This window comes from Anoplophora glabripennis, unplaced genomic scaffold, assembly GCF_000390285.2.
Source record: "Anoplophora glabripennis isolate ALB-LARVAE unplaced genomic scaffold, Agla_2.0 scaffold276, whole genome shotgun sequence".
In the NCBI taxonomy this organism is placed as follows: domain Eukaryota; kingdom Metazoa; phylum Arthropoda; class Insecta; order Coleoptera; family Cerambycidae; genus Anoplophora; species Anoplophora glabripennis.
The window spans coordinates 225,447-249,173 of NW_019416521.1; the positions used below are offsets into that span (position 1 = coordinate 225,447).

Here is a 23,727-nt window from a genome sequence, read left to right on the forward strand (position 1 = left end):
TATAAATGGTATTTGATATGCAAAACACTTTATATGGTGCTAATATTAATTTATGTGTCATACTACATATACTGGCCAGATATCCGTCCCTGCAACGTACCAGAGTTGACGTTCACTCACACTTCTCGATGGGTCGCGGAGATCCTGTAGTGAAAGTTTAGGCAATTAACCTCTGTGGGTTTTGCCCATTTTTGGACTGTAGACGCCTGAAACGACAATTGAGACTTTGTATTGCACTTTCCCAGCACGAGTTTCACATTTTTTGGAGAAGTTTTTATTTTGCGAAACTGGAGTAAATTTTTTGACTGTCTCGTGCGTTGTCGGCGGTCGCATGCAGCAATTCAAAACATAGGCGAAAATTGCATTTTCCGAGCCGTCTCTGAGTCTCTACTTTGAACGGAGTTAGCCCTGCGTAGACTGATTGCAGACGGACTCGAAACTTGGAGTACGACAATAACTCAATAACAATTTAACAAAAAACTGCTGAAATTCTTTCGTTTTTTTTTCGCGCGTAAACCTTCGTTTCTCCTTATCATTTGTGAGTCACGCTATATCCCCAATAGCGTGTCTTTAAAGGAAACCAACTGATGTCTGCTTGGGGATTATATCATCTCATGTTCCTTCTATCCACACGTTTCTTCCCCTTCACCAAATTACTTTGGCAATTTATTAAGCATCACCAACCATTTTCTCCTTCAGTGCGACCTAGTGCAGCCTTGCGACCCAAGAGTGGAGTGTACAAACCTCAATCCCGGCTACAGGTGTGGCCCGTGTCCTCCAGGGTTTACAGGAAGCGGAGGGATGCAAGGAGTTGGAATACGGTACGCCGAAAGCAACAGACAGAGATGTGTCGATATAAATGAATGCGCAGATGGCAGGCACTGTCCGTCAAACTCTGAATGCATCAACACCGAGGTAACACCTAGATAAAATTTCTTTGCATATAAAGATTCACCTCCAAAGGGGATATTTCAAAATTCCAGGGATCCTTCCACTGCCAGTGCAGCTACGGTTACGTCGGAAATCAAACAGTAGGATGCTACCCCCGAGAAGGTTTCTGCCTCAGTGGCCAAAAGTGCGACAGGAACGCCGAATGCATAGAGTTAGGATACGGTCACTATTCTTGTCAGTGCAAGCCTGGATGGGCTGGGAATGGTGAAGTGTGCGGTCCCGACAGAGATATAGACAGGTGGCCTGACGTCGTCCTGCCGTGTTCTGACCGAAGTTGCAAATTGGTAACACCTACTACCTTTTTTGTTTGTGATAATATTAACCATATTTGATAAAGATAAGATTTAACGCCAGGTCCACTGAATATAATAAATTCTTTTCAGGACAACTGTCCAGGTATACCAAATTCTGGACAGGAAGATACTGATGGAGATGGCATAGGCAACGCCTGCGATAGGGATGCTGACAACGATGGTGTCGAAGATGGAGTAAGTATTGCCATTTGAAACACAATTAAACAAATTTGGAAAACCAGCATGACCACTCCTTTTGGTTTTCCCTTTTCGATATTTTCAACAATACGCAATTTCATATGTGTATTATTACAGGACAACTGCCCTCTTCACCAGAACCCGAAGCAAGAGGATTCCGAAAGAGGAGGTGGTGACTACGTAGGTGATATATGCGACAACTGTCCTTACGTAAAAAATCCTGACCAAACCGACATCGACGGTGATGGCATCGGAGACGCCTGCGACGACGATATGGACAACGATGGCATTCCCAATCGCGAAGACAATTGCCCAAAGGTGTATAATCGTGATCAGTCTGACAGAGATGATGACAGGAGAGGGGATGTTTGCGACAATTGTCCAGATGTGTATAACCCAAAGCAAGAAGATGCCAATGAGAATCTTGTGGGAGATGTTTGCGACAGTCCTATTGACACTGATAAGTGAGGAAGACCGATTTTCTATTTAATGTCCAATAAAATTGGTCAGATGTTACTATATCATTGTCCAACACCATGCTTTTTAATCTGGGATTTATTGAAACATCTTTTCAGGGATGGTCACGCTGATGTTTATGACAACTGTAGATTAATTCCTAATCCGACACAAGTTGATGATGACGGCGATGGACTTGGAAATGAATGCGATGATGATATAGACGATGACGGTATCCCTAATGAACGAGACAATTGTATTTATTGGTATAATCCAGATCAAACAGATACAAATCGTAAGTATAACGAAGCAAAATTTACAAAATTTATAGAAATTAAAATAAAAATGAAGAATTGTAGGTACTCAAGACAAACTTGTAATAAACACCGAGTTTTCTATTTTCAGTTTTCAACCCTATAAAATAACAACTAATTCTAATATGGCTTCTTTACAATTCTTTATTCAGGTAATGGTATAGGAGACATATGTGAAGACGATATCGACAAAGACAACACAACAAATATCCACGATATATGCCCGAACAACTCTCTTATTTACCAAACGGACTTCAGCAAATACCAAACCGTCGTCCTTGATCCTGAAGGAGAGTCACAAATAGATCCCAACTGGGAAATATACAATCACGGTGCTGAAATAGTGCAAACCATGAATAGCGATCCTGGACTAGCGATTGGACATGATGCCTTCTCTGGTGTTGATTTTGAAGGGACCTTCTTCGTTGACACTGAGATCGATGACGATTACGTAGGATTTGTCTTCGGGTAAGTTGTAATAGCACACATGTGTAACCACAGAAACAAAGACTAGCCTTCTAACTAGACTCAACAGTCTTGACATTGCTTCCTTCACCAGGTTTATCCTCTTCTACATAGTTAATAGGGTAGCTGCCATCTACAAGACAAATATTACAACGATATTTCCAGAGTTTGCAATGGCCAGTTATCATCTTGCTATATTTTTTCAGTTACCAGAGCAATTCAAAATTCTATGCTGTCATGTGGAAGAAGAACCAACAAACCTACTGGCAGTCCACGCCCTTCAGGGCAGTGGCCGAACCAGGTATCCAGATAAAGGTCGTCGACTCAGAAACCGGCCCAGGCCAATTGCTAAGGAACTCCTTGTGGCACACGGGCGACACCCCCAGACAAGTTAGGACCCTGTGGAGGGACCCCAAGAATGTCGGATGGAAGGAAAAAACGTCGTATCGCTGGTTCTTGATCCACAGGCCTTCTATTGGTCTTATCAGACTGAAAATTTTCGATGAGCATCGCATGATTACCGACTCTGGCAATATATTCGACAACACTTACAGTGGAGGAAGGTTGGGAGTGTTGTGCTTCTCCCAGGAGATGATTATCTGGTCAGATTTGGTATATAGGTGTAATGGTGCGTATAAATATTCAAATAAGGATACTTCGACGTATTTTATATTTTAATGTTCATTGTGTTTCAGATAACTTGAGGGAAGAGATTTATAATGAACTACCAGAAAGCAAGAGGAAGAGTGTGTCGATCGATAATACACGCTCGTTCAGTATCGCCCCACCATCACCGGAACCACGATTTTAATGCACATTAGATACTGTTTGTAAAATAATGTACTTACATTTCTCACCGTATACTATAACATCAATTACTTGTATCATTAACTTACTTATAGTAATTTCATATATTAATATAATTTTGTTGTCTGCCATTGTTAATATTTTATAGACTTTTGTTTAATACAAAATCCAAGTAGACAGATTCTTTATTCCAACCAACGGGAATATATATTTACAATATTTTATATAATTTCTATAAAATAAGTTAAAAAGGAATGTTAGATTATAACGTGCCGAAATCTCAGGGAGTTAATAAATGATTAAAAAAAGTACTAACTAACGACACCGGGTGATATTATGTGCACGCCATATGCCCTGCCTAGCTATTTCCTATTTAATTGAGTAAATAGAAAAAACAAATCAAGGAGGCAGTGCCTTTTCCAGGTTTCAAGGCCAACTATTTAGAATATTTTGAAATAGGGCGCCATGTGATTTGATTTAACTGCCCTTTTTCGCTTCACCTGGGAACTCGAAAACCACAAAAGAGTTCCCAAATCTAACTGATTAAGTAACAATTTTTTCTATTCTTTTGGGATTGTTCTCTAAGAATCAGAGTGGAAGGAAATATTCAAGAGGTTTTTATTTGTGACGAAACAATATATTACAGAATATTTTGAATAACTATTATCTACGATAATAACCTTACAAACATTAATCAACAGAATATCAATTAACATATTATTATACCAATCAATGGATATACACGACCTGGTTTACATGGGGTAACAAGTTGTAAGAAATATTATTTAATTTAATTTTACGAGTAGTTGACTATTTAACCTACACAAAACGTAAATTTGAGTAATTCTTAAGACTAAAGTTTATTGTTTTCCTCACAACTAGGGGTGGTACTTAGATAATACCTCACAAGGGTACTAGTATTAAATATGGTGGTTGATAAGTACCAGTTAATAATAATTCAATTAAAAATAATAATAATAGTAATAACGATAATTTGACGTCCACTTATCTGGCAAACACCAAGAGTGTAGGTTCCAGAGGGATCTAGTTGAGTAAGGGTGAATGGTATCCAACTTGAGTGGTGAAAGGTAAGTATTCTTCCACGTGGCGGAAGACAGCGGGTGGAAACAGCCCACTAAAACTGCCAAGGGTTGGTAAGATCTTAGGCCCTCAAGGAAGCTTACGTAATCCTATTCTGACACGTGTGGTAGGAGTAACCTTGGTGGGGAAAAAGTAGTCCCACAAAAAAACTCTAGATATACAAAAATACATTAACTAACGCCACAGCACATGAATGAAAAGTTAACAATAATTCTTATAAGGTACATACCTCCTTTGTAGAGGGTTTTCTGATTATCAGGAGATGGTAAAACGGTGTAGATGGTGACACACTATAGAGGTAAAACCTCTACCGTGGAAAATTATTTCCCAGGTGCTGGACAATTGATGCTGACAACATAAAATCCCCAAAAGGCTATACTTTTAATACCAAATATCTCCAATAAAAGTATAAATCTCTGCCAAAAGCACTTTAAATCCCAAATTGGGGTGATTCTAACTTTCACAAAAGAGCTTGGCCACTTAGTCGTGCACACTTGAAAAGCAAGAAGCACACTTGAAAAGCAAGAAACCTGACTGTTTTTCCAGAAGAGTCAAATCTATTTTAAAAAAGTCTTGGAGGGAAACAACAAAGATACCAACAGAAAAGAAAATAATAACCTATAATTTCCGGGATACCAATCCACTAATGGAAACATTATCAACACTCAAGGGAGGGAATTAGGTAAACAATAAATTAATAATGAGTATATGAATAGGAGTATATAAATAAAATATATTGGTGATACTTATAATATGATAGAAAAGACGGGACGAACTATTTTAAAACTTAAAGATACCTGCTTTGTTTAGGACACCTTCTTATCTCGTGGTTTTGTAAATTTTACTGCGCCTATGAACGGTGAACTAGGCGTGAGGAAGACGAATAAATTTGGTGATTTCTTTCACTTTCCGAATCGCTATACGATATTCAAATAGGCAATTCAAAACACTTAGGTAACGGGTGATTCATTTAGAGGTACTTTCTTCAGTAGCGAGTTTAAGACAGATCACGCATGAGTCGAGTGAACTGTCGTGGTATTTTGGTTCAGTACTGTCTGACATTTCATGATGGAAAGACTTAGCCCGGCACAACGTCTACAAATAATTCAGCTGTACTTCGAGAATCAGCGTTCTGCCAGGAGTGTATTTCGTGCTCTTAGAGCAACATATGGTCTCGATAATCGGCCCACCGAACGCACAATTCTCTACACTGTCGAGAAGTTTGAAACCCAATTTTCATTATTGGATAATACGCGACCAAATAGACCGAATACAGCACGAAGTGCAGAAAATATTGCGGCGGTAGCCGAGAGTGTACGTGATGAACATAATGAATCAATTCGGTGCCGATCTCAACAGCTTGTCGTATGCAACAACTTGGCGTATTTTACGTAAGGATCTTGGTTTGAAAGCATACAAAATTCAACTCATTCAAGAATTGAAGCCGGCTGACCTTCCAAATCGTCACCGTTTCAGTCTTTGGGCTCTTGAACAGCTTGAAGAAGATCCAATGTTTTCGACCAAAATTTTGTTCAGCGATGAGGCCCATTTCTGGCTTAATGGCTATGTTAATAAACAAAATTGCCGTATTTGGGATGAAGAACAACCCGAAGAACTTCAAGAGCTGCCATTACATCCAGACAAAACAACGGTTTGGTGTGGTTTATGGGCTGGTGGAATCATCGGTCCATATTTTTTTAAAAATGAGGCCGGCAGGCGTAACTGTGAATGGCGCCCGTTATCGCGCCATGCTAACGGACTATTTGCTGCCTGAAATTGAAGCCCGTAATCTCGATGACATTTGGTTCCAACAAGACGGCGCCACTTGCCATACAGCCCGTGCAACCATGGCTTTATTGCGAGAACAATTCGATGAACAGTTAATTTCACGATTTGGACCAGTGAATTGGCCTCCTAGATCATGTGACATCACACCTCTAGACTTTTTCCTTTGGGGCTACGTGAAGTCCAAAGTCTATATGGATAAGCCGTATACGATTGAGGAATTGGCTGCCAACATTACTCGGGTCATTCGTCAAATTCCACTCGAAATGCTCGAACGTGTAGGTCATTTGAAGACGGAAAAAAAAGTACTTTACTGTTTTCTCGTGGAAATGAATGGAAAAAGTTATAAGCGAAAAACGTGAATTTATGTAAAAATTATACAATTAACCACTCTGTAAACAATCTTCCCCCCATTTTTATGGTTGTGGAAACTAATATGTTTATCTATAGTGATAAATTCAGCTTGCCGAAACAAAAAGTCGCGAAATGGTCATTACCCAGCTCTTTTTCATGGCCCATATGATTGTGATGTGATTATGGATAAAACGTTGTATTGCATTCGTGATTTAATTGCCTTTTATCCACTTAAGAATATTAAACATTCCTGTATAAATAAAATGCTTCTTAAAACACTTATACAATAAATAACTATTATGGGGTATAAAGAATAGTTGAAAAATCAGTTATACACTTTATTCCTATAAGTCAAATATCAAAACAAACTTAAAAACAAAATGATTGAAGCGAAATACCTAACCAAATTCAAAACATATAATGTTTCGCATTTAGATGGGTCCCTTAAAATATATTATGGCACATTTTATGCTACTCTTAAAAAACTAAAACAATATTTTAATTATATAATAAAGGCAGTTATTGTCGTGCAGACCAATAATATCGATTTCAGTATTACAATTCGCTGAGTATATTTAAACAAAAAAAAAAACAAAAACTAGAATTATATTCCAGATTTGGTCTTTTAGAAAATATGCACCAATATTTTTCTACTAACTTGTATAGTTTATGATCGACCTCAACGAATTGCACAACTAGAAAATAAATATATATATTTATATAAAAACTATTAACAAAAACAACAGTATATTCGTATGTACTTAAATAAAAGTAAATTTGGTCCCTAACTTGATATGAGTATAACAAAATGTTAGATCAGTGCTAACCTAAAACAAAGTTAACGGAAAAAGTGAAGCATACACTCATGCATACGTTTAGAGACGAAACGTCTTCACAACAGTTACCTACAGTTTGATTTTGGATTAGTAACCCCGGGATGCGTTGTAACAACTTAATCCCAGAGTAACTACTCTCCTGACTGCCTTGACGGATAAACATGTAAATTTTCCAAGTTGCACCGGAATATTTGAAAAATTCATATTAAATAACTTGATAAACATTTTAATCGAAAAATATGACACTTTTAAAGCCCGAAAAATAGTTCTTTGTGTACTAATCTTTTGTACTTATAAATAATATAAAAACTAATAATTAAGAATACAACCAATTTACCATTAATGATATGTACACTGAAAACAATGTTACGCGGATACAATAATGTTCTCTATTTTTGTACAGATATTATATTACTCTTTATTGTCAAGCTTTAAACTCTTGCTAAAATTCAATTACGTATATATTGTACATTGACAGCGATCTGGTTAACAGTAACTCTTGGGGTCAACAGGTATACATCGAAATATTTCGTACATTTAAGATATGAGCATGCGTTACAACTAAACCATTGTAGGAATTGTATCGGAAAAAGGGGAATGCGCTCGACCAACAATTGAACTATTTGATAACGCATGCAGAACAGTATATTTATTTAAAAAGATCAACTCTTAAATTCGACTGTCGTGTTTGAGTTCTACGAGTTCTTGGGGTTCTGCATTTACTCGATCTACTGATGTAACGGGATCTCCTAGTTCTCCCGCACTCAGTATGTCGACTAGTTTAGCTCCCAGGCAGTCGCACATCACGTTGATTGTAGTCCTGAAGCGGTCACTAAAACACAAGATAACTTATACAGTTTTCTTTTAGTGCGGTTGTCGTGAAAACCCCACGTTGGGCGCCAAAAAAGTGCACGATGCCAAAAACCCCTTTAATTTTGAGAGTATCAAAACGGAATAGAGATTGTGATGATAAAGTATGTGATATCTTATTTATCTCTGCTTTTGACATCATGACACGCTGATATTGCTGACACGTTTGTTTAAATAACTTTTGAGATAGTGAGTTAATGGCTAATTTCACTAATGGATTAAGAATTTTTGAGCACTTATTTTGAGAATATTATACAGGATGTCTCGAAAGGGTCTGTACAACGCTCCACCAGATAATACTTAGAGCTAATTTTGAGAAATTTCGTATCCGGGTTTTATTTTATCGGCGATTTCGTTGTACCTTCTAGAGGGCGCCACGAGCGATATTCGGATGCATTTAAACTGCCAAACTTTTTTATGCCACGGTGTATTTCACTTTGGGTTGGAAAAATCTTTTCTCCCTTGGTGAAGCGTCGTACAGACCCTCTGTATATTTGTGTACAAAAAAGTCACTATAATATTGATTTACTATTCTCAAAGCGAAAGGTTACGTCTTTAGAGCATATTCACGTTACATCGGCATGAATGGGGATCATTTGTGCTGGCACTTGACGGTAATACTCACAGCAGCCAATCCACGGCTATGATGTTGATTACATCTTCTGAAGGGAGTCCGACTGTGTCGAGCACCATCACCATAGTGACGAGGCCGGCTTGTGGAATCCCCGCCGCCCCGATGCTAGCTGCCGTCGCCGTTACACTGGAAATCAAAGCCGTCGTTAATTCGAACGAGAAATAATTCAGTTTTTGATTTTCCACCTCTAATAATTTGAATCAAACTCAGTATGCAGCTTATTACATTTTAAAACAATAGCGAAATTCTTGCAAATCGTTAAAAATAAATAATCGACTGTTATGTCTGAAAATAAATCGCAGTTTTTGAAATACTCAGTAATTACAATTTTTTAAAAAGCTTTACTAACCATACAGCTACAGTTTTTCCAAAAGTGAGAGGCTTGTCCCTTAGTTGAGCGATGAAGATAGCTGCCACTGCTTCGTACAATGCTGTCCCATCCATGTTTATGGTGGCTCCAATTGGAATTACGAATCTGGTCACTCTAGGGTCCAACCCCATTTTGTCCATTGTCTGGATGGTAATTGGCATGGTTGCAGAACTTGAAACAGGAAAAGACTGATCAACAATCGACATTTAAGCCTAACTCTTCTCTAATATCTTCTGTTAAAATTTGTAACAATGTATTGGCTTGATGTTGGACCACTTACCTTGATGCTGTTCCGAAAGCGGTGACCAACACTTGACTGAGCTCTGCTATGACATTGAAAGGCAGCCTCCTCACAGCTATGAAGTAGATCAGAGACAAGGTACCAAATCCGTGGATGGCCAGACCCAAGAGGACCGTGGTAAAGTACAGTCCAAGACGTCCAATCAAGTCCAGGAAACTTTCAATCTCCATTACTTTGGCCGTCACCAAGAAGTAGACACCCAAAGGAGACAACCTGTTGGATATACCAAGGTGTGTATACATTTGTGAGGATGGTCTAGTTTTTATCAAAATCTACATATTATTTGTTGTTATATTATATTTCAAAATTTTTGGAACTCTCTAAAATTATACTCTAATGGAATTGGATCGATCTACATGTTGAGAATGAGCCACTGCATCTTATTATTAAACCTGAAGCACCACCAAAGAGCCGATTTTTTAAGCAATTTTTGTTTTTCTGTTTCAAGAACAGTCCAAAAATATCTATTGCTCTCTGCGTATTACGCATAAGAATTAGTAACTGATAATGTACGTTACTTACCAAATTACCCAATTGGTGATGATCATCATAGCTTCGCTGGCGGCTTCAAAGAAATCCAGCAATGGCTTCGACCTCTCTCCTAATTTTCCCAGGGCTATGCCGAATATGATGGCGAATGTAACCAATCCAAGGACGTTAGTAGTGGATTCGTATCGTTCTTCAAAGGACCACGTCTCTAAGTTCTTTACTTGAAATTATAAAAAACGTCGTAAATGATATTTTACATCTTTCGAGTCAATAACTAGGTATGTACAGGAAGAGATAATATACATGAAATAAACAATAGACAATATTTACCTACCAATTGTATGATTTGTTTGATTTGACGGAAGCGAAGCGTTTTCTGGCTTTATCAGATATGTTTGAGACTGAAACAAAAAGATGGTACAGGTAAATAATTGATTTTTTTTGTGTATAATCGACTTTTTCCATTCAAAATTAAAAATATCTTAATACTAACGTTTTAGGATACGTTGAGTAGCGTGAAAAATATAACGAATAAGAAAGTTTAACTGGAATTGTAAAGAATTATTAAATCTTGACCAGAACTTGGAATGTTTTGAACCATTGAAGCAATATCAGTGAAACAGAAACATAATCTTCAGAATTGAGTGATCGAAATCCTTAAATATTTCTGATTATCCAAGATATCTCATTTTGTCATTCAATCTGCTAATAGTTCTTGTTAGTAACGCCACATACTTATTTTATTATAAAAGCATACATGGTATGTACAATTTAACTTTCCATGTTTTATCCAACTCTGATTAAACATGAGTATTCATTTTCCTATGGAATTTGTATAAATATTCATGGATAGAGAGCACCAACATGGATTCCTATTGTAAGTCAGTTAAGGCCGACCGACTGTTTTTAAACATAAACACGCTTGCCTACAGCGAATTAATAATCCCATTTGGTCGCACGTGGCCTTTTCAGCACAGAAATTCATTCGAAACGGCTGATCAGTAGCCATGGTTACCGCCTCTAGTACATTCAGGACTTCTGCTGAACTTTACAAATATATTTATTTAGTTTGTGCTGCAAAGGAATTACCTCTATTAGTAGGTACAGTCATTGAAGCTTTTCACCTCCGAATTCTTTGAAACTGAACCGATCGACTTGAAATTTGGCAGATATTTAGAGAAAAGATCAATGAACATTAGTGACATAGCGCCGATTGACGCTTCCACCCTCTTGGGGGTTGACACCCCTTCTCGGAGGTGGAAAATTTTTTTCAAAAATAACGCTGGAAATCGATAGGTAATCAAATTCTGAGCAAAAAATATTCGAAGAATTTTTTCGAGAAATCAATAGTTTTTTTGTTATTCACGATTGAAAACTTGGCATTTTGAGTGAAAAAAAAAACACTTTTTCAAAGTATTTGCGCAAATAACTCAAAAACTACGCATTTTATTAAAAAAAGTGTTATGAACAAAATTGTAGCTTATAAATAAACAAAGAAAACTGTTTTTTAGAAAGTGTTGTACGTCCTATACTTAGCGAAATATGGTTAGTGGAAGAGGACTTGTTTTGGGGGGAATACTCGAATCGATGTATTCAACGTCAAATAACGGAAAAAGGATTGATTTTACGACTATAACTCTCCTGGAGTTTTTTGTAGTACTCAAAAATACCTTCAAAATGAGCACCTATAAAAGTTAATTAGAGCAAAATTGAAGGAGTTATCGTCGAAAACAGATGGGTTGCTCATATTTTTTAAGGAAAAAATGAGCAGTAGACGCTGTACCATTTGCATAAGAATTAATTAATCGTAGACACTTTACAATTAGTTTTTTTTTTTTTTTAGTGTTTTTCATACGATCCTGAAGTTAGACCGGTTTAGAATGCGTATTTTTTTAATAATGTACGGTAAAAGTTGAAAACGTATTTTTCATTATTCAAAAAAAATTGCCTTATTTACATAATAATTCTGAAACTATGAAAGTTACGTAAAAATGATAGACAACAAAAATGTAGCTTATTTTCAACAAATATTTTGCTTTTTTTATTCCTATAGAATAAAAAATAAAGGAGATATCGCCGCTTTCCATTTTAGTGAAAAAAACATGTCTCGAGCCTTTCGATCCTTTCCCTTTAAAAAACGAAGGATTTAAAAGGTTTTATATGCAAACGATCTTACAGCTCTTGAAATTATCTTTAAAATGCTTTTTTGTAGGATACTATAGCTTCAAAATTAACCGAGTTATGGAAAAAAAACCAATGACATTTTTTCGGAGCAAAATAGGCTTTCTCATTTTTATATATTATATATTATATTATACAAATAAAATAAGTAAAAAAATTTAGTGTGATTATTTATATGCAGCGTAGCAATTTTTTTATGATTGATTATATTTAAAAATCGATTATAATAAAAATATTTTACATTAATATTGGTAAAAGGGTAGTTTATAAGAATTGAAAATGGCAAAAGTAAAATATTTTTTCATAAACAATATAAAGGAATTTTTATTTTAAATTATTGCACAATAATAGCATTCCAAGATTTAAAACGTAATTTTTTATTATTTTTTTAGCACAGGGGTGATTTATAAGGGTTGAAAAGTGTTATGAGACACACATTATTTCATAAGCAATGAGGGATTTTTTATTTTAAATAATTGCACCGCTAAAGCATTTCAAGTTTTTAAAAAGTAATTTTTATTATTTTTGTCAATACAGGGGTGGTTTTTAGGGGTTGAAAAGGAAAAATTCTTTTATTAGCTATCAAGTAACTTTTATTTTAAATAATTGCACGATTTAATAATTCCAAGCAATTTTTTATCATTTTTTGCATAGGGGTAGTTTTTAAGGGTTAAATAAAGGGTCGAAAAGATCAAATATATCATAAAATATATTCGAGAACATGGAACATTTTTTAATTTTTGTGCTTGAACAAGATCTTTCTCAATAAAACGCTTAAATCTTAATTTTTAAAATTTGTTTCACTTAGGGTAGTTTTTACCCCTAAAAAACAAAAAGCGTCAATCGGGTTTATGTTACTTTTGAATTTGAGCCTAAGATGAGCCATATTCTAAATTTTCATGCAAATCCATGCAGTTTCAAACAATTCGGAGGTTACAGCTGATTTTTAGCTTCAATGACTGTACTATATTTTTTTTACTCTTCGGACTAGATCTTTGTTTCCTAAAATATTCCATTCCGTTCGCAAATCATCTGTGGCGTCACACCACCCGACGCGCGACGGCTCAATGTATTGTCTCAATTTCTTTAATTGTAGTATAGTTTTAGTTTTTTCTGTCATACTTTTTCACGTGTGGAAAATAAATTAAAAATAAAGAACTCTTTGTATCACAAAAAATCAGTTAATATTTATTTTTATTAAACTATTTTTGCCTAGCCAAATATACAGGGTGATTCACAATTTAGCGCGAATGGGTTATTTTTTGAAAATCTGGTCAGCGATCTTTGATCCGCCATCTTGAATTTTGCAAAATTGACCTCGGATCCGTGATCAGCGACCCAGAAAACCCCCGTATACCAAATTTAGCGCGAATGGGTTATTTTTTGAAAATTTGGTCGGCGCTCTTGGATCCGCCATTTTGAATTTTGCAAAATTGACCTCGGGTCCGTGATCAGCGACCCCGAAAACTCCCGTATACCAAATTTACCATCGATGTCGAGAATCAGTTTAACTCAGATCCTTTTTTCTATTCATCTCTGACTTTGACATGTAAATTAAAACTGAAACAACTTAGTTCTAATTCATACAAATCAGGACCATCAAGATTTCATTAAGCGTAATCGTAGAAAAGAATAGTACGAAAGTAAAATCTAAAATAAAATTTATAAGAATTTTTTCAAAAGCATTATCTATTACACAATAAAGAGATTGATAAACTTGTTGACCGTGAATAATACACAAAATTATCATCAATTTGTTGAACACAATAAATTCGGAAGAAATTGTAAGAATAATAATCTCAGTTATTGGAAGTTGGTATAAAACAAATATTAATATTCAAAAATTTCTAATTGCAATGAAAACTTGAACTTTGTAATTTAATACATTTGCAATATTTTCAATAAATTAATGATTTTCTTCATGAATTAATTCAATGATTTGTTTTATTGTGTGAAACTGAAAACCGCATATTTTATATCAGCACATTTTTCCAATTACAGTGTTATGTCCAATGAAATGGTATGAATATCAAATAATTCACTTTTATAAAAAGTTCTTTGAACACAAAGCATTATTACTAGAGCTCGGGACTCGGTCGGCTGATCATAGCCATCGCGTCGGCGTTTCGCTACAGCGCACCATACGAAACCGGTAATAACGGCAGTTATTGGCTTGGCGTTTGCATCGCGTATACGTGTTTTAATATTCTAATAATGTCGTACGCGCCAAGGGGTAAAAAACGACCTTTCGCTGATAAAGAACACAAATTTATTTATTTTTATTTATAAATATGTACCTGTTTATTTATTTGTTTCTGACGAACACGCCTATGACTAGCCGATGAAAACCCCCGAGCTTTAATTATTACTTCAAACGAAATTTTGTCTGTTCAGTTAATTGAGATAATTAAAAATGTAATCTTGAAACCAAACAAGGCCAGATATCCTTCTAATTATTTAATTAATTAGTTTCGAGCATATCTCGCTCTTATTGTGTATTGTGCGATGTAGTATTTAATAGTTGTTTTCAGGAGTTAGTACTAACTAATTATATATTCAGACATTTTCTTCCTCTCACCCCTTGCTAGTTACAGTAAAACCGCTGCATTGCAATGGGACAAATTAGGAACCTAGACGAACGCATCTACAATTTCCGCGTTGTAATAGTCAATGGGAAGGGCGCCAAATTTTAATAATAGCTGGTTTATTAATGCAGTGACGATGACGATATTCAAAACACAATCATCAAATTGCTTAGAAAAACAGCTTATAAAACCAATTAAATAGGTAAAGCTCAAGTATTTCAATAATAACTCACTGTTGTACAGTGCGTCTCAATTTCTATGTTATTTCAACGTTAGCCCTTTTTTTAACGAAAATTTTCAAGTAAAAAGAGATTTTCGATAACTATTAGTTATTAAAAAAGCACGTCACTGAAATCTAAGCAAAGAAATCTATAAGATGAAGTTTGACAGAAATATATCATCGAAAATTTCAAACTTTTTAACTTTTGGCTATAAAACCTGGGAGACAGTAAAGTACATAGAAAAAACTTATTTTGATCTGTAAAATCTCAAAGCTATCAACGTTAGAGTAAACCTCAATTCCCTCCTTTAATAATAATAGAGATATTGACATCAGTAATGAAATGCACTGTACGTTTAGTTTTCTATAAAAAATAAAATAATATCACTCACCTGTGAAACACACGCCTGGACTATATTGGGAGGGAATACATTTCTGAAAAAAAAAAATCAGATAGATTTTACAAAATTCTGTCTGCTGTATTTTTTTTAAAGCATTTGTAAGAAAATACCTATTTCTATCGAGTAAATTAAAGATAAATTCAGGGTTTTGTAAATTAATAACTTTTTTCCTCCAACAGTTTTGGAGGAAAACATTTTTTAACATTTTTTTTAGCCACATAAAATACTCATAATTTAAATGAAGAAAACTTTAAACAATTAATTATTTTTTAGTATTTAAACTAATGCAAATAAGAATTTCCGAAATTTTTCCGTGATTTTGACAGACTATATTTAGGTGAAAAATGGTTGTATCGGGAATTAAAAAAAACATTTTGAAGCTCTATCATGCAATTCTAAGAAATAGAGCGAGTCTACGGGCTTGGAAAATTTTTTTCATTATTCAATTCATTCATTTCTAAGCCATTACACCAGATAGCTTGTTTATTCAGCTTCAATTTCCTTTTCTTTAAATTTCGATACGACTATTTTTCATCGAAACATCGGACTTTTGGAAAAGGATCCTTTTGTCTTCATTCATCGATATCTCGGCGGCAAATGGTTCTAATTGATGGACAGTTTCGAAAACTGGAATAAATTTCCAATAACATGCTGCCGCAACTTTTTGGAAAAAACCATTTAAATCTTTTAAACGAATTTTAATAAACAGGAAAAAAGAGTAATTTATGGTTTTTTAGAAAATTGACGGCTAAATTAGAAATATTCTCGAAATTACTAATGTTAAGCATGACTTTTACAGTTCGATATACCCAGAAGAACACTGTGAAGTTTCATCTCGATCTAGCGAACCGTTTCTTTGTTTTAAACAGTCAAACTTTTGAAAAAAATTTAAAGTCACGTTTTTTTATCCTAAACACTTCATAATCATGATTAAAATGGGAAAAAAAAATTGTTGAGCTTTCCTCACATTGTTACCGCAAATAACGTTTAAATTAATGAAAAAAAAAAATATTTTTTTTTTCAGAGAAGAAAAAGGGTACTTTTGAAAAAAACTTTTTTTTAAGTAATTAGACACTACACAAAAATTAATTAGAAATTTGTCTCAAAAACCGGTATGAATCGGGTTCGAAATGTGGTTTGGATCATCAATTTTAATTTTAATTTATTTAAAAGTTGTTGAACAGAAAAAGGACGAAAAAGCCGAATCGTGCTGGTAATAATTAGATTTTGTTTTCTTCAATGTCCGCAAGTTTTTTCAAAAGAACAAAAAAAAACTTCGAATATCAGAAATTTTTTCGAAAATATATTTGTTTTTTCATCAATCAACGTTACTTGTAGTAAAAATGTGAGAAAGCCTTAAAAAAATCCATTTTAATCATGATTATGAAGTGTTTAAGCTAAAAAATCGTGACCCTTTCATTTTTTTCAAAAGTTTGACTGTTTAAAACAAAGAAACGGTGCATTAGATCGAGATAAAACTTCACAGGGTTCTTCTGGATATATCGAACTGTAAAAGTAATACTTAACATAGTCATTTCGTGAATATTTCGAATTTAGCCGTCAATTTTCTAAACAACCATAAATTTCCTTTTTTTCCTGTTTTTTAAATTCGTGTAAAAGATTAAAAAATTTTTTCCGAAAAGTTGTAGCAGCATGTTATACGAAATTTATTCCAGTTTTCCAAACTCCTTCAATTCTTTATACGACCATTTGTCGCCAAGATATCGATGACTGAAAACAAAAGGATCCTTTTCCATTACAAGTGCGATATTTTGATGAAAAATGGTCGTATCGAAATTTAAAAAAAATGGAAATTGTTAATGTTCCGTTGAAGTGAATCTTCGATATATCCTTCATCTACTGTGTTGCTTCTTCAATCTCCAAAATCTACTCATCATGTCAATATGTAAATTAGCAACTTTGTTATTTATCAACAGCTGTCCATGACGACAGAGGTTGACAACCAAAAGTTGGCTCATTGACATTCCAAAACATCTCTTCAATTTGCAACCCTTGCAATTTCTTCATTCTAGCAAGCTTATAAATGTCGGTCAAATTCATTGTTTATTGTTCAGAGGTAATACGTAACTCAAAACTTTTTATTTTATTGTGTATTTCAACTCGACACTTTTGTGAATTTTAAGAGTAATAGAAATTTATCCCACTTGCTTATAGTGTAGATATATAATAATAATTTGGTATAATAGAATACGAGCTATCTCAATAATTCTAGTAAATGAATTTCGGGGTGAAATTTATCAAAAAATATATCGATTTTCATAGAAAACCAACATTTTTTTAAAAGAAAAAGTCATGCTGGGGCTGACGAGCAGGACATGGCCTAATTCAGCAGGAAATTTCGATGTGGAGACGCTAATGGTGTCATGTCAAAATGTATCCGGCCCAGTCTATGAATACGACATAACTGATGACACACGCGGTCTGCTCGTCTACTACTAGTCACCTTGTTTACTATGCAATCATAATGGATGATTTATACAAAGGTCGAGTTTGGATGAATTAAGGGGTCTACGGCTAGAGCACACACTACAACAGCAGAGCTTCGCTGGGGCGCATAGAGCAAAGATAGACTACGGTATTTAAGAATATGAAATGAAACCTAAAGAGAAAGATACACTATTATTTACAAAAGTACTTTGTAAATATTTCACAGGTAACAAGGGAAGAAGTTTGGCTCAAAAGGTTCATCAGGTAATATAACAGAAGCACCGAACAAAATTTTGCTATTGTTAGAAATAATCGCAATAATAAAAGTAGTTATTTGCTCTATTGTTTGCTACATAAAGGAATTACATAATGGAGTATTTTCCAACTTTCATTTAATTCTCGAGTCTTGAAAAAGTTAAGATACGCGTTGTAACTTTTTAACAATATGCCAGGTTTGATCAAAAAGTAACGGGAATTGTAAATTTTCACAGAAAGTATCTATGTGATCTGTAATTTTTATCCCATCTCCTTTAGGTATATCCTTGAGGGTTGCTTTCGGTGTGCAACAAAATAAAACTCCATCTCAACGGTAAAAATAAAAGTATTTTTATTGAAAACAAAGTTAGTGAAAAAGAAGTGTTGTCGGGGCGAGCTTTCGCTGGAGAGTCGTCGTGGTGTGGGGTCGCTCGCAGGTATAAGTATCTGGTCCTTGGCGCCAATCTACCGTGGTCCTCATCCGGAACCCATATCCCGCGTTGCACATTGTTTCTTGTTGCTTGCAACGGTTAGGCCGGTCCGGACGGCGTCATTCTGGTGCTCTTGACGTAATACTTAAAATGGGTCACTTGCGGACATGTGTACCCACAGCCTTGAGCATTGTTTGCGATTTTGCCTTTATCTCATCTATTGTTGAAAAACGTTGTTGAGTTTGAGAATTAGGAAAAAGTCACAGGGGTCTTATTCGGAAAATAGGGTAGTTGTGGCATCACAACCGTGTTGTGTTTCGCCAAGAACTGTTGAATAAGCAAAGCGGTATGCGCCAGTGCGTTATCGTGGTGCAAAATCCATGAGTTGTCTCTCATATTTTTGTTGTATATTTTTAAAGAATACAAAAGGAAACAAAAAACACTTGGAAGCGGATCATTTTCAATTTCATTTACTTATGCAAATACATAATTTACCATATTTTAATTCAATTGAATCGCTTAACTTACGAGGGCGTTTCAATTAAAACTACCCACCTGGAAAATGTCAAAATTAAAAAAAACTAAAATAAAAACCTGAAACGACTTTTTAAATTTTGAAGACAAAATATCAATGAATGAAAGAATGTTATTTTATTTAAATGTTCAAATTAGTTTTCCTCCGCTTCCATACAATAATAAATTCTTTGCTCCACTTCCGAAGGAATATTTCGAAGCATTTCGAGTGTTATCTGATGACATTTTTCAACAATTCGCAGACGAAGCTCCTCAAGGGAGTTCGGTCTTGTTGCATAAGTCGACTTTAAGTGTCCCCATAGAAAAAATCCAAGAGCATTAGATCTGTCGATCTGGGAGGCCACTCAATTGAACCTCTGCGTCCTATCCAGTGATTTGGAAAGTTCGGATTAAGAAAATCACGCACAGTTATGGCATAATGTGGTGGAGCACCATCCTGCTGAAACCACACATCCTGTTCTGGCAAAGCGTTGTAATTTTCCACTCCGCAATAAAACGGACGCAACAATTCTGTATAACGGTGTTTATTTTCTTGAGAAAGGCAGGAGCCATATACAACATCAGCATAATTCAAATGAGATAAGACTAAAGATTCGGTAAGTAAAATTTTGGTCTGGGGATGTAGATACTTTTTAAAGCATTGCAACTGTTTCAATGATAGAAAAGCTTTCTTACAGATGACGGTTACATGATTCCAAAAAGTCATCTAGACCTCGCAATTGAGTTGATATTTCAAATAGAATGTTTTGACTTTTATTAGCATTAACTAATAAAGTATTTTTTATGGTCCAGTCATGAATTAATTGCCATTATTAATAATTGCTGTGGCAATATTTAAATTAGAGGGCTTAAAACTATAAAGGAGTTGTAGATCGTCAGCGTACATATTTAGTTTACAATTCATAGGAATTCTCGACAAATCTTCTGTAAACATGTTAAACAAAAGTGGTCTTAATATAGATCCCTGAGGAACACCATAAGGTGATGTTAGTATCGAGGAATCTGTATTTAATCTAGTATACTGTTCTCTACCGTGTAAGTAATTACAAAACCAGAACAATATATTGCTAGAAATACCATAATAATGAAGTTTAGCAATAAGGCAATTGATGCCAATTGAGTCGAATGCCTTAGTCATATCCAGTAAAGTTAGAGACGAAATCTGAGAATTATCGATAGCTGTCAAAATGTCATCAGTTAACTAATCCCCTTCTGAAAACCTGATTGATTTATAGGAATTATTGAATTTTCAACACAATATTCAAACAATTGATCAAAAATAACAGATTCAGCAACAGAGAGCATACTAATTGGACGCTGATTTATCAAAATAAATTTAGTGGAATGGGCAAATACTGGTTAAACAAAAAACACTTTTGGCTCTGTCAATTAAAAACTATTTTTTTATAAAAGTTTTGTGTTTCATGTATAATTTTATTCCGTTAATGTTTATTAATTTATCAGAAGTGGTAAGATCTTGTCTATGGTGGCTATTTCTGCGTGTTGGTCTTAACACCACTTAATATTAATAAAATTTATTTATATTAACATGATAGGAGTTTTATCAAAATTGTATTATTTAATATAATAGTTTACCTTCATATCATCTGCATTCGCATTCATATTCACATTGACTGAAAGACAGACCTGATTAGATTAGTTACCTCTTAATTTCAAAGGAAACTATCAAATTATATTTGTTCAACCTACGTAACGCAAGCAATTTTCTCAATTTTGGGATCATTATCCATTAGACATAGGCAGTAGCTTTTTTACAATATACATATTCAATCTAACATAATGGTATTTTTATGGATTTCCGCCGTCCTTCGAGCTTTCATTTTATAAGGAAAGTCATTTCGAATAGAAACTGCTCCACGTGCATTTTTTTTAAAATATAATAGCAAGCATGCAGAAGGACTTGAAGAAAACATTTTTAGGGGTTCTCTCTTGTGTTACCATTCTTTTAAATATTCGTCAAAACATAATTTAAATCCGAAAATATAAGAAATACAGAAATAATATTTGCGGGCTATTCTAAAGTAAAATACATCTTGTTTTGCTAGAAAAATTTGTTGTTGTTCTTATTTTTAAAAAGTCTTGTTTACTTTACGCAACTTTTAAAATGAAATACATCCAAACACAACTAAAAAGATTCATTCGTTTGATTAATTTGAATAATATTCGACGCAACAGATTATTTATTTTTTCTCTAAAAAATTTCTTTCTCCGAGTTTTGTAACATTGCATTAACCGTCTTCGATACAAGAATTTGAACCACCTTTGGACTCGTGCTTTAGGAACTTTAAACTCGCGTTACGTGTTCTTGTCGGCATATAATTTCTCTGTAACGTGCAAGCGTAAAATCCAATTTGCTGCGTTATTAATATGCGAAAGAGGCACATTAAGCAATTGAGTCGTTCACAGAACACAGCTTAATTATGTGAGAACGATTTTAGTTGCAGCAATTATTTTAAAGCGGTTTATAAAGAAAATGAAGCACAGCGGTTTGACAATATCTGTTAACGGGTCAGGGGTTCAAATTTAAAATTGTAAGCAATTATATTATACAATTGAGTCAGTTTGAAATATTTAACTCTATAATTGAATTCTAGAAGTAAAATTAATTGTTATTGTTCTTTTATTATCTAATAACACCGAATAGCCTGAATGATTTATTAGCTTTTTTTGTTTCGACAGTAACTACTAACTAAAATTCGTTGTTTCTTAACTGTCACCAATTGCGCTTTTAAAAGTTTTTGGCACTGAAGCAGAAATCTTTCCAAATGTATTACATTACATAATTAAGGCAGACCAATAGGATGAATAAATGCGTAGAAATACGAAAACATGCAATCAATAGTTTTGTTTGTATAAAATGCAAACAGTTTAAAATAAACACAACTGTCAATGAATAGAAAACCAAAGTAAAATAACAATGTGTTAAGAGCACGTTTTGTAGCTTGGTCATAGAGATGTTAATAACATAGTTTTATCCATAATAGCATCATTTTCGGAACGCATAACATCTGCCAAAGTTTGTGAAGAATTTGCACAAGTTACGGATGTCTCTTCTTGTAAGGAACAGTTATATTTTCCTTGGATTTTCCTTACAATATCAAGTTTGTTAGATATACTCATCAACATAACTTTCTGCTACAGAGGAGATCTTCTATCCACCATTGGTCAATAATGGCCAGTATACAGGGTGTCTCATAATTAGCTGCCAACTCTGAACAGGCCGATTCTATGATCAAAACTAAGTAAAAAAGTTCATATGAACATGGGTCCGGAAATGCTTGCTAAGGGCACAGGGACTCACTGAAGAGGGAGGAATGGAAATCATTTTTTTGCAATATCTCTCAATCGCGTTGTGATAAATGAATGAAATTTGGTATACACAGCTAAATTTTGATGAGCAATTTGATGGACTAATCCATTTATTTCCACAAGGTCCATTGGGGTGGGTACGGGGGGGCCCTTGGTACTTTGCGTGTGTAACTTTTTCATCTTTGACTTTTTAACAAATTGGACAGCAAATTCCGTTTTCCCGAACTGTTTTACGTTAAAAAGGTACTCTTGTTTCAAATCGTTATCTTTAACGGTTTCTGAGAAAATCGCTCTTGAATTAATCCCACTTTGGTCAATTTCATAGTAATTTAAACAAAATTATCAAGGTATTCTTATGTCAAAGTATTGTCAACCCGATTGCCAATTTAATAGTTCTAAGCGAAAAAAATGGAAGAGTTTACGGGACAAGAGTTAGTTGATATGATATTTATTTATGGCTTTTGCGATGGTAATGCTGCAGCGGCAGAACGCGAGTACGGGAGAAGGTTTCCAAACCGAAGGCTGCCATCAAGGAGGACATTCCCTACGGTATTCCGCAACTTAGCTGCAACCGCCACTTTTCGAAAGGCACCGGGTCAAGGACGTCCCAGGATTAATAGGGAAGCGGAGGTCCTTGACGCTATTGAACAAGATCCTACGACTAGCATACGGAACATTTCAAGGCAAATAAATGTTCCTCGGCCAACGGTACTACATATCTTAAAGATTTCCTTAACAGAATTGATTAGATGTGCTACTAACATTTCAGGTTGGAAGAATATTAAAGCGACAAGGTCTACATGCCTATCACTATCGACGTGTACATGGCTTGATACCAGAAGATTTTGCGCCACGTATGCAATTTTGTCGCTGGATTTTGTCGCTGGACAACGAGCAAGCTTCCAAAATTTTGTGGTGTGACGAAGCTACTTTTACCCGAAATGGAAAATTAAATTTTCATAATTCTCATTATTGGGAAGAAGAGAACCCACATGTTGTTCGGAGAACAAACTTCCAGCAACGGTTTTCCATAAATTTATGGGCGGGAATAATTCACGACACTCTGATTGGACCTATTGAAATTCCACAACGTCTCAATTCAAATCTTTATTTAAACT

General features: G+C 34.8%; 2 protein-coding genes across 2 annotated transcripts in view; one reads left to right on the top strand and one right to left on the bottom strand.

The window, feature by feature from the left end:
• The window catches only part of LOC108907585 (cartilage oligomeric matrix protein), a 29,219-nt gene extending 25,558 nt beyond the window's left edge, over positions 1-3,661 (top strand). The window contains exons 8-15 of the mRNA XM_023454827.1: positions 700-915; positions 984-1,235; positions 1,335-1,439; positions 1,560-1,906; positions 2,018-2,193; positions 2,365-2,680; positions 2,884-3,305; positions 3,373-3,661. Coding sequence (XP_023310595.1) covers positions 700-915; positions 984-1,235; positions 1,335-1,439; positions 1,560-1,906; positions 2,018-2,193; positions 2,365-2,680; positions 2,884-3,305; positions 3,373-3,488 — 1,950 coding nt within the window. The 3' untranslated portion in view covers positions 3,489-3,661. The remainder of the gene's footprint in view (positions 1-699; positions 916-983; positions 1,236-1,334; positions 1,440-1,559; positions 1,907-2,017; positions 2,194-2,364; positions 2,681-2,883; positions 3,306-3,372) is intronic.
• A 3,387-nt stretch (positions 3,662-7,048) lies between these two features.
• Positions 7,049-23,727, bottom strand: part of LOC108907588 (excitatory amino acid transporter 3) — a 51,214-nt gene continuing 34,535 nt past the window's right edge. Inside the window, exons 3-9 of the mRNA XM_018711331.2 lie at positions 15,603-15,645; positions 10,559-10,625; positions 10,258-10,444; positions 9,715-9,948; positions 9,414-9,605; positions 9,056-9,190; positions 7,049-8,392 (exon numbers count right to left, since the gene is read on the bottom strand). Of these exons, the coding sequence (XP_018566847.1) occupies positions 8,230-8,392; positions 9,056-9,190; positions 9,414-9,605; positions 9,715-9,948; positions 10,258-10,444; positions 10,559-10,625; positions 15,603-15,645 (1,021 nt within the window). The 3' untranslated portion in view covers positions 7,049-8,229. The remainder of the gene's footprint in view (positions 8,393-9,055; positions 9,191-9,413; positions 9,606-9,714; positions 9,949-10,257; positions 10,445-10,558; positions 10,626-15,602; positions 15,646-23,727) is intronic.